The 12,537-nt window shown below is 31.6% G+C and overlaps 1 protein-coding gene across 1 annotated transcript; it reads right to left on the bottom strand.

Annotated features, from left to right (window-relative positions):
• Positions 1–241: 241 nt before the first annotated feature.
• On the bottom strand, positions 242–12,537 carry LOC148279697 (heme A synthase COX15). The gene is made up of 7 exons (XM_088229537.1): positions 12,090–12,537; positions 11,156–11,297; positions 6,659–6,791; positions 5,317–5,503; positions 4,397–4,670; positions 2,716–2,984; positions 242–723 (listed from the first exon to the last, which is right to left on the bottom strand). The coding sequence occupies exons 1-7, from the start codon at positions 12,297–12,299 to the stop codon at positions 583–585; spliced, it is 1,356 nt and encodes a 451-aa protein (XP_088085663.1). The 5' UTR covers positions 12,300–12,537; the 3' UTR covers positions 242–582.

The raw sequence follows: 12,537 nt of genomic DNA, 5'->3' as shown, positions 1-12,537 counted from the left end.
TTTATCGGTATTCGTAGTATGTGATATTTCCCTATTATTACAAAAATTATATTGAAATAGACAACAATAATAATTAACTAAACCGGTAATCAGAGCTAAAAATTATAGGTATAAAATTACCTACAAACATAATTTAAACCCCCAAAAGACTTAGCAATTTTATTCTTGTAGGCGTTACTAATAATATATTTTAGTAACTTTTCCTCGCTTTTTCGATCTAATAATTTTTACTAAGTATCAATTTAAAATTACAAGTTATTTATTTTGCATTATGTGTTACAAATAGTGATTTGAATATATTTTGATAACAAACTATCATCGTATATTAAAAAATGGATAGTATTGTAACTAACTTCTTAGATTCGCGGTAATTGGTACAAATTCCAAATTAAATATCCCAAATCACAATAGTTACAATTCTATGTTTAAAACTAATTTCAGAACAGTTATTTTATATGCAGCATTTCATCTTATCTAAAGATCTTTTTAGTCAATAATGTTGATGATGATGAATTTAACAAATGAATGCTTTAGAAAGCCCCTGATAGGTCAGGAGGTTAAAAGCTGATACAGGTTTTCTTTTTATTTTGGAATCAAGCGCAATAACTTGATCTCGTGAGTTAACCAAACTGCTAGGCTGAGTAATATGAGGGATCCTGACTGATGGGTAGCTGCTAAATGCGTTGGGACATAGGTAAGAAGTGTACTTATTCCAAGCGCCACCTGAAGGAAAGTAAATTGTGATTAGAATTTTTTATTTTTTTTTTAAAGGAATGACCCGCTAAGCCTCTTATTTTAGAGGCTAGTCAGCAGGTGGGAAAAAGGGAATATAGAAGGAGGTAGAGACTGATTCGTCACAACACCCAGACCCAGATTTTTTTCTTGCAACTGGTGGGAATCGAACCCGCGACGCCAGTTTCACAGTCGGCCGTCTAACCAACTGCACCACGACGCCTGTTTATTGAAATAAACAAAACAACTTTGTCTTTAGCTAAAAACAAAGTTGTTTTATTATACAATGGCTAAAAATAAAGTTGTTTTTTTTATTTTATTATAATGAATAACCATAAAATTAGTGCTTCAAATATAAAATTTACATTAACATATTACAACAGAGATAAAGAACATTCACCATTCTGCCCATATTTGAACATACATATTCCTTAAATTCTTGCATCTGTTGATGTTTGTGAAGTTAAAGAGCTGAAACCTTTATTTACGCGGGTGAGATTCGTCTAATTGAATTACTTCACCTACATACTAGGCAACGCCTCAAAATGTTTGTCAATTTCTTTACTTCTTCATGGACCAGGTGGATTTATCAACAATATTCTGAGTTTGTCCAAATTTTTGTAGACAAAGACTGGATTCAACTCCCCAGGGAGCTGTTTATATTAACATATTAAACAGCTCCCCAGGGAGTTGAATCCAGTTCTTGTCTACTAAAATTTGGACGAACTCAAAATATGGTTGATACAATTTACATGTTTATTTATTTCAGCATGACTGAGCGGTAGGTGCAATGCTCAATCAGCCATATTGTTTTAAAATACTGTACATAAATACATTTTAATAAATGATTTTTAAAAGAAAAATAAACTTAGTTCTTTTTATCAGAAATATCAAATGAAAATTTATTAACAAAATATGAGTGTCTCTACGCTAGTCTGGTTCTACAACAAAGAATAATGAGCAATTGATTTCTTATTTTTCTGCGGCAATTTCGTTTTTAGGAATCAAGTGTAATGTAATGTACGAGGCATATCCAGAAAGTAAGAGTACTGTGTGGCTCTCGTGCTGTGAGCTTTATTTTTCCAAAAGTTGGCAACACTGATTGGTAGTGGGGAGGGTCTCCTGAACACAATGAGCACCGGCGACCCTCGTTAGTACCAAAACTTGCCTCATGGTGTTCGTTTCTGTGAAAGATGTCAGTAAGAAAGCTCGCCAAGTGCAAAGGTTCCTTCTCGTGGAAGGAAAAACTCCGACTGAAATTTTTGCACGGATCAAAACTGTTTATGGCAAAGGTGCTATGAACCGAACAAACGTATTTAAGTGGCGTCGTGAGTTTAATGAAGAGAGAACGAGAGATGCATGTTTTTTGACACCAATATTAGCAGATATCAAAAAAAATAAAATGGTTTTGATTTGGAGAACAACACACTACTGCATATGTTATTTTATAAATTTATTCTTAACTTGTATAACGAGCATCGAGAGTTCTGTTTCTTGCAAAACCTCATTTGAAATTATCTTGAAAGAAATTTTATTTTGGATTACAATCATTGCCTCCTGTATGCCGACTTAACAAATCACATCTGACAGTCCTGTATCCCGGAAACATTATTATTTGTTATTTCTTTACATACATATGCTTACATCAGCAAGTTAATATGTATCCAGATACTTCAGGCAAAAAACTAGCTAAAAGAATCTAGTAAAACGCACGAAAAATAAGGAAATCAATCTAGTAAAACGCACGAAAAATAAGGAAATCACATAATTTTGCCATTTTAAAACGCTGTTTTTTCAAAATTGCGCTAAAAAAAAATAAACATTACATAAAAACAATATTTTTTAAAGGAATTTCAGTTAAATATATACATAAAAGATTTTTATAGTTAAGATAAGTATGATTACTTTTTGACTGGCACTCAAAATTTAGACCAAACAATACATTAATATTCATATTAAGAATTTATATAATATTAAAATTACCTGTACCCAGGCCATCAAGCCCAGTGCATTAACAGCCATTTTGGCCTGAGGAGGCAGTGTTTTCTTTCTTGCTAAAAGCCACAGTACACTGATTGTAGTCAAGGTTAATGTGCCCAGTATGCGGTGGTCAAACTGAACAGTTGTTGGATTCTCTAGGAAATTCTTCAATGTTGGAGATATGGCTAGTATGTCATCTGGAATCCATTGGTCACCCATTTTGGGGAAAGTATTGTAAACTAAACCTGCGTCTAATCCGGCTACAAAAGCACCTAAAATAAATTAAAAATAATTACAACGATTTGATCTAAACCCAAATGCCTAAAGATTCAGTTTCAATGTCAGAATAGAAAAGCATTTATAAAAATTAAATGCAATTTACAGTACATTAACAAACCAATTGAGAATTTGAAAAATTGTTACAAATTGTAAACTAGGTATGAAAATAATACCTGTTCTGAGGTAGCTAAGCTAGTATTGTAGGTGATTCTAAAGCTAATATAGGTAATCATACCTCATTACATACATTGGCATCATAAAAAGGGGGCTAATACTATTTAATTTTAAGAAAATGTTAGTTAAAAATTATATTATTACTGATTTTTAATTTTTATAAATATTAGAATCAATATAAGCAATTAAACAGATAAAAAAAAAGAGTAAAATGGACAGTCAAAATGTAACATGGCTGCGTTACAATTATAATTAAAATAGGTATTTCATAATACAGGTGTTCGCCAGGGAGGTTTACATCTTATTTTTGTGTAACTTTATGAAAAATGAAAACAAAATAGTTAAATGCTGATAAATATTTTATTAAATGTCGGGAGTTATGTGTGGAAAACAATGTTAGCTAAATATCTGCCTTTGTTGGCCTAACAAATGCTGTCTTGTTGGAACTACATGTTAATCAAGCCCAAAGCATCCAATTTTGATGTCAAAAAGTTATCAATCATGTTACAATTACGTTCTCTAGTAACAGTAACCGTAACGCCACATTCACCTTCAAAAAAGTAAGAGGAAATGTTTCCTCCAGGCCACATAACGCAAAATTATGGTTATCTGGTCTTGTGTCTTGTCGTATAATGGTCTTGCGGAAGAAGCTCTTATGTCAACTAAATTTTAAATGGATACAAATGCAAATCTTTATGAATAATTTCCCACAAAGTTGTTGCCTAAGTCCAATTTCTTGAGCATGGTGTCGAATTGAGGTTGATGGATTGTTTTGAACCCTTTCTAGGACAGCAGCAATGTTTTCTAGTGATCTTCACGTACATTACGGCCCAGGCCTGTGCCTGGGTATAAACACAGGTTTATCTATTACAGAACCTCTTTCTACAAAATCTTTCACTAAACGATAAATAGGTGGGTTTTGAGTTTTGATGGTACATTATTTCTATTGAGAATTTTTTCATAATAAATTTCACACATCTATACTTCACAACTGCCAAATATGAACTGTCAAAATTTTAATTGACCAAAATAGTAAACCCATCTTGTACTATTATTACAGTTAAAAAACTTTCCATTATAGATATACATACTATATTTTTAAGGCATCGTATAATTTATTATAAAATGCTTTATTGTTGTAATATTTATGTATTTTGTCTTATGGAAAGTTTGATATGGTCAAAATATTACCAGCTATACTATCATTCATAAGTATATAGACAATGATTACCTGACACGGCTGTTAGGAATACCAGAGCTTTAGCAGTATGCGATAGGATGGTGATGCCTTTGAGCGAACGGACTTTAGAGAGATTGAAGTTGTACACGGCATTCACTGGAGGAGCTCGGAATACCTTCAGGGCTCCAGCCAAGAGGCCAGTGTACAGGATAAAGGCCAGACTGAGGTGTGCCGCTAGCCTGTATTGGGATACTCGGGGCACGTCAGAAGGGCCCTGAAATCTGTCTTCTAAACCAGACTTGACCATGTACCACCCCATCAATCCCTGCAATTCAAGGGAGAAAAAGATACTCTAAAATAAGAAACATGTTTCAAGAACAGCAGCTAAATGAATAACAAAAAAATAGATGTAATTCGAAGTTTGTGTACATGATAGAATTCTAAACTTATCTGTTCCCCTGAAATAGAGAAGAAAGAAAAACCACTTTTATTCATACTATGTATGACAATTTTTGATTTTATGTAAGGTTGATAGGACTATCCCTTGAGCTAACAAGGAAGTTACTTTTAGACATAAAATTAAGAATAGTCCAGAAGGAGCGTAAAATCATATTTGAATATATCGGACTGTGTCCAATAATTCCCCCACTATGCCTCACTTTCGCCGCGCGCATTCGTGATGCCACTTAATTTCTCTAAAATTTTATTGTGCACTCGGAAATTTTGATTGACACAACAGAGAATATAAGTAAAGGGTCATTTAATAAGAGTAATTGAATTAATGAACTTTGAACTTAAAATATAAATATACCAAATCGAACCCTTAAAATAACTAAGGTAATCTATACCTTTAGAGCAGCTCAAATTTGTAACGAAACTCATGCTTTTAAGCCTATAAAAATTCACAAATGTCTTATAAAAAAAAGCACAATTATTTAACTAATTATTTTGAAAAAACGTCAAAATGTTACCTGGGCTGCCACCAATGTACAATAAGCTGCAACTCTAACTTTCATTCCTTTATTAAGATAGCCTCTAGTCCAAAAAAATACAGCCGGAATAAATACAACTCCGCCAATACATCTTCCCCACATTCTGTGTCCATATTCCATCCACCATATTCTTTTAAACTCGGATACTGTCATGTCACTATTCTTGCTAAAAGAGTAAAACTTTCATTAATGAAATGTCTAATTTTAAAACTTCAGAGATGATAATATTATGTGGAATATAAAGTCAATAATGCCACTATGCAAAATATTATAATGTTTCATTTCTGAAAAAATGCGAGATTATTAATTATTATCGGAAATTAACAGACAGTGCATTGAAATTTTTATATTTTTAATTTGACATATATTTTTTTAATGGCTTATTGGCAATTAGTGACCTGTTTGATTTTCTGTTTTTCACAGTAAATCCCCTAATAGTAGTTCTGCGTGTGATACTTATTATAAATTGAGTAAATTTATCGGACTTCAGCAAGGCAATAGTTAACTCGCTGACTGCCTTCATATTCCGCATATCTGCAACCTAAAAGCCAATATGGCAAAAATGTTTTTTTCCAGGTCACAATCATTATAAAAATATGCATTTTGGGACAATGCAAAATTCAATTCATATGCCGCAAACCCCTACAGGGTTTAATGTTCTGTTGTCATTTATTTCTCAATAAAAACAGTAATGTAAAAAAAAGTGAAATGAAGAAATAATAAAGATAAAAAAAGTGAAATGAAGAAATCATAAAGATAACTACAATTATACGGAATGTACTACATCAACAACCCCAGTTGAGGTTTCCGGCGCTTCGTTTGAATAGCCGAAGAACCCCAATCGGGGTTAGAGGGGGTCAACGGGGGGGGGGTAGACTCAGATCTCAAAGATCTGGCACTATCCCGCCCTCCCCAGGATGCTAGTTTTGTAGATGCGATTGGTGTACCAATGCAGTGCCCTATGCACCATTAGGTGCGGAAAGGGAATGATGATTATGATGCTTTTTAATTACCCCCCCCAAGCATGGCCAACAACCAACCCCCCAACCCGCGGGTTGAAAAACACTGGTTTACAAGATCAAGCTACTGATTTTTATCTTCATATATCTTGCAGGACACCCGATGGCACAACGTGGGTTTAAATTATGCAACTCAGTTGAGCTTAAGACTATACCTTGTCTGTGTAATCTAAGAGTGTTAGCTTACCCTCACAACTAGAACCACGGTTTTAAGAGATTTGTTACTTAAATGGAATTCTATTTTCGAGTATTATTGGAGTATTTACTGAACAAATTAAAAAGGTAGTGCATGAAATTATTACTATTTGAATTCAGGAAATTGCTGGTATTTGCGGAATTCTATTTCCCATTCTTCATGATTGCTCGGCATTCTTTCCCCAAGCAACTTCCAAGTCACCATCGATAGCCCCGATTCAGTCAAACGTGTTACTCCACCTTTAACAATTATGAATAAAGACATTACAAAAAGGCTATATTGATTTTTTATCAAGTACTAAATAATTTTATTTTTTTAATTTAATGTGTTTCTTGCTTAATTTCTTACAACTGCAGTAGCTTACCTATGCAAAATGGCCACCATACGTTTTTTATAGTCAAAAGTCTAAGAAGCTACTCAGTCAATGCCTAGGGGTCAGAATAATTTATATTGGATCCACGAGGGTAGGCTGAAAACTAATTCACAAATGCATGTAGAACGCAGACAAAAAAAACATTGACCCTCTAAACGCATGCGCAGGTTCAAAGGTGTTGCATTCATCCAGTGTATTTTGAAAAGTGGACTTCCACTTCCATACTTATGGAGACGTGTTCTAGTGCTATGTTAACGTTAGTTAAACAGAGTGTTTTATCAAATTTTTAACTGCTGAAAAAGTGATTCTTACTGAAATTCTAGTGACGATGCTGTTGATAGGTCTACTGTAAATCAACATGAAGTACTTTTAATCCAGTGTCTTTATTGAAGTTATGATTATTTTCTATTGAAAATAAAATATTAAAATTAGACAACTTAGAAATTTTAGAAATTAAAAAAGCGATTCATAATAAGAGAAAAATATTTAATAACCAAATAAACAATATTTCTTTTAGTCCACTCCTGTCTAGCTTCGAAAATAATCATATCAAATTACCACCCCTTTAGGGAAAAAAAGACTTGATTTATTGGCTCCACGTGTAATATTTAGTAAACATGGTAAAAATAAAATAGGAAAGAATTCATTAGTTACGTAAACCTTGATGAAGAAGCTTGTTTGCTTTGAAAATGGTCGGTGGAAAAAAAAAGCAGTGGTTAAAAACAAAGTTGTTTTATTTATTTTATTATAATGAATAACCACAATGTAAATGCTCCAAATATAAAATTCATATCATAAAATATTTATTAAGTTTTTTCTAAAAAATATATTTTTGACTCTCAATTGAATATATTTATTCTAGGCATATCATGAAATTTGAAATTAACATCTTGCATGTATATATAAAAATATTTGAAATATATCGAGGCTATACTGACAGAATGCATTAAGTCAACAGTCATTATATATTTCAAATATTTTTTATAACCACCTATGCAAGATGTTGATTTCAAATTTTATGCTATGCCTAGAGTAAAGATGAATTTTTTAAAGCTTTAAAATAAAAGAGAATTGAGGGAGAAATAATGTGTTGAATGAATAAAAAAAGCTTTAAATGCGATAATCCCGTAACTTGTTTTAATGACTTAATACATTCTGTCAGTAAAGCCCCGTTATGATTTTATAAATCAAACTATTAATTTCTTGATTCATTTAATGTGAGCGCTTTGAGATATAGGGTTCGAAAAAGGTTCAGCAATACTCAAAGGAATACTTATCAATATTCTTTCTTATCAGAGGCCTGGTGGACAAACATGTTTACTTTGCTAAAATAATTTGGTTTTATCCTAAATAACATGGTGTATCTTTTATTATTATGGATAACTTATGCCAAAATTAATGAATACTGATTTTAATTTGTATTATGCATAACTAATATACAGCATCTGAGATCCTAATTAACCAAGGCCTTAAGAGCTGATCAACTGAGGATTCAATAAGGTCATTAGAACAGATTTTTTAAGGCCCACAGGGCGGATTAAATGAGGCCCGAAGTGCTGAATTTTTTAGCATGTAGCAGTCGGCGATAGCCAAACTGTTATTATTTCAAATTACAGATTCTTTGCTATTCGATGTTAAACGCTTATTAACCAAACTTTTTGCTTAGATATTTAATATATTACAGTAAAACCCCTGTTTTACGTTTTTCTAGGGAGAAACAAAAAAAGTGTAAAACTGAAAAAAACGCTTAAGTGAGGAAATGAAAAATATATGGAAAAAATGAAATTACATAAAAATATATTTATTGTACTAGAATATACTAAATATACTGCAGATTTTTTTTTTAAAGTGCCATAATTGAGGATTATTAATATTTACCTACGATTTTATGAAAAATATTTTGTATTTTTTCAATCAATACTATAATGTGTTTTTTTTTATTGAATTAAAAAAAAAATATGTTTAAATAATTTTACATAGGTACTTAACCTTAAAAACACTATATCCGTAAATTTTTGTGGTTTCAGTTGCATTATTTTGAGTGACAGATTCTTCTTTATTATATTTAGATTGCTCTGAACAGCAGAAAATAAATTGTGAGGCTCAAAGGGGTGATATTTCGAGATGCCCGAGATTCTAATCAACTGAGGCCCCAAGGGCCGATCAACAGAGGTGCAGAGGGTCAATTACATGAGGCCCGAAAGGCCAAATTTCCTAGCATGTAGCAGTTAGCGATAGCTGACTGTTGCCTGTTAGTATGATTAGCTCTCATTTGTAAGTCAACAAGTAATATTGTTGTTAGAAATATGAGAATGAGATAGAAGTTATTAAAAATCCAGTCAAAAAGTTGCATATTGTTGCAACATGTGTATGTGGTCATATTGGTCTTCATTTCGCTAATGAAAATATGAATACAATAAAAGATAAATTAGAAAATATCACATTTATTAAATAAATAATTACACACATACATATGAATTACATCAACATTTGTTTTGTAAACATCAAAAGCTTAATAAGGTAAAATAAAGGGGATTGAATTGAAATGTTGTTGAACAAAAATGAGAGTTAATCACCTTTAGTTTTGGCAAATAAGGTTGACTAAATACCTTACTGGTGAAATTTATTTTCATCTATAAGAATATCAATTCAAAATAAAGGTATTTTTTTCACCTAATAAAAAATAAAAAACAGAAAAGTTCTTAATCAAATATTAATAATTATGAGAATGGTATTTTATATAACCATAAATGATTTTAAAAATAGCCAAGATTTGACTGAAAATTTCAATTTCAAATCTCAGGTCTAGTCATCAATCTATCAAATCTATCAATCAGTCGTCAATCTATTCCATATATCCATATTAACATTATGTATCCAAAACTCAAACATGTAGTACACAATATATTGTATGGAATTAAAATAAAAAAGTTTAACTATCTATTCTAACGAGGAAGTTCAGTGGTTTTAAATTTTTTTTTAGTTGTCAATAGACTATTAAACTGAGCCAATTTGAAGAAGAAAAAAATATATGTACTGTATTATCAGCGCTATGATTTTTAAAGTTTTGTATTTTTGAAATTACTTCACGTGTGGCGTCTCAAGTTCTCTTCCATTTCTCCTCAGTGAGTTGACTTACTGTAAACCAGAAATCTATCACAACTCTTATGATTCGGTTGATTCAGAAGAACTAGTGATGTCATGCAAAGTAGTTCAGTTTTATTAAAATCATTATTTTTTTTCACACATTTTCAAGAAACTTTACCGTACAATTTAATGCTCTAATTTTTACAGCGTGTAATAATACATTTTTTATATCGATTTTCCGTAGGGTTGAACTTCCTCATTAATCAATTTAATAGTAAATTCTTTCATTTTTATAACTTGATTACTAATTATAAAATAACAATATTGTAATTGTGGTGGTGAAGAGAGTCAACTCACCGTCCATTCAATACTGAACTAGCCTCAATGCCAATTTTTAAAAATGCTTTTTTTTACAGAATATGATTCTCTGTGAAATTCCCTTTTTTCTGTATAATCTTAAATGCTAAATATGCAATACTTTTAAAATTATTCAATAATTTCCGATTATTCTAAACGCCAAACACTCAAGCCCCTAGGACGCTCCTGAAAGGCAATTATACTTTGAATTCTTCAGCGGATTTTCTCGCTTTTAACAATTTTACAATAACATGGAATTTACAATACTCAAGAATGCACCATTCTTGAAATCGAAAAAATCGCTCTCCTGCGCATTTTGTATTTTGGCATTTAGGATAGTTCAGAATTGAATAGACGATTGTTAGAAAAATTATTTTTTTGCACAGTTTTTATGTACGACTAGAATCACCTGGAATCGTTTCACACTTTAGCTAAATTCAGTATTGTAATAATGTTATCTACTTAGCTCTCTTCACTACTTTAAAGAATATGTTTATCTGATAAAAATATCGCAACAAATTCATTTTCAAAAAACGTTTTCACCATCACGACAACGATATGTTAACTTATAGACAATCCATATAAACTTAACATGTGGAATGCGAGTTTATTAATTATTTTTTTTATATTAGAAGCCATACATTGTGGTGTGATTTCACCAAAATGGCCATTTTGCTGTAATAAGTTTTTTCCTTACAGAAAATTATTTATTTTTGGTGTTCCATACGATTATATCCATAACATAATAAATGCTGTAAAGCAAAATAAAGTATCCTGTGATAGTACCTAAGACAACAGCAACAAATACCATTCCAGAACATGTAAGAAGCCAATACCCAACCGCCTTAGATGTTTGATTTTTGGCTGCTTCGTTCGTTGCTAAACTTCTGACTATCATTTGAGTTCCATTTTTAAAGTACTGGGAAACCTAAAAAAAAAACAAATAATGAATGATTTTGTAAAACAAAAATATTATTGACATTATTAGCACTGACATATTGTAATAAATAGACATGCTATTATTTTTAACAATGTGGTTAGATGGGGAGGCAACGGAGAAGACATTGGTATGTACATGTGAGGAGAATGGAGCCATCTAGACCCCGAGGTAGATGACTCCAGCTGGGAATAAATTTCGCAAGAGGCTAATCCCTTTTAAAAAACAGGCCACAAGGCCTACATCAAGATGTAATACCTTTACTGGTTGCATCTCAAATTTGCAAGCATAAGTGTTAAAAAAGAGACATTAGTACATATTTTCTTAGTTCATATTCCTAAGTAACTCGTTACCGTAGCTATGACATTGGCTGACAACGGTTATTATTAATGTACTTTAATTTTGTACAAGCTTCCCTTTTCTAATGGGTACTTTTTTATTAGACAAAGCAAAAGTTACGAGAGCCAGGGAATCGTTCACTATAATAATATATTATGTATCCCAAAATTCTCAAACTAGCTTCAATGTCAAGTAATTTTTGACGATGGTATAATTTTGAAAAGATGCACAGAAATAAAGAGAGGGATAATAGTGAATGAAGAGTTAAAGACTTAACGTTGCTGGATATATCATGGTTTTCCCATTAAATTGCTAGCTAAGAAACACTAAGAAAATGGAACTGAATTTCAAATATTTCAATGTTGCAAAATAAGTTTATAAAGTAGTTAAGTAAAATGACTTTTCACTTAATAATGAATAAGTAAACAATTTTGGCAAACTAACCTTCAAATAATGTAATCTTGTGTTAGATGATTGAGTAAAATATTTCTTAACGTAATTTCCGCATTTTATATTATTGTTAGGTACTAAAATTCTGCGCGATATTTGATTGTTTTGTGTAAAAATCCTGTTGTAGCGAAATCCATTTGTCAAATTTGTGTGTGCGGATTTGGAAGCGATATTATTTATACAAAACCGGGATATTCCAAACATTTTAACAGTGCAGATTCTTAATTCTATGGGCGTATAACAGATAATGGAATGAGATGTATTCGTAAAATAACTTTTTTTTAATAATAAGTTATCTAACAACAAAATACAATCAGCCGAATATGAAAAATCTGACGAAAATTACGCGCAATGGCTGGCAAGGGCGCAATCACAGACTACAGATATCTTGGCGCAATGTCAAAATTGACAGACCAGAGATTATACACTGTACACTGACAGT

The sequence above is a fragment of the Micrasema longulum genome, unplaced genomic scaffold, assembly GCF_059751315.1.
Source record: "Micrasema longulum isolate JH-2025_06_02 unplaced genomic scaffold, ASM5975131v1 h1tg000678l, whole genome shotgun sequence".
NCBI lineage: Eukaryota > Metazoa > Arthropoda > Insecta > Trichoptera > Brachycentridae > Micrasema > Micrasema longulum.
The sequence above is the reverse complement of the archived record's forward strand: the minus strand, read 5'-3'. Positions and strand labels throughout refer to the sequence as shown.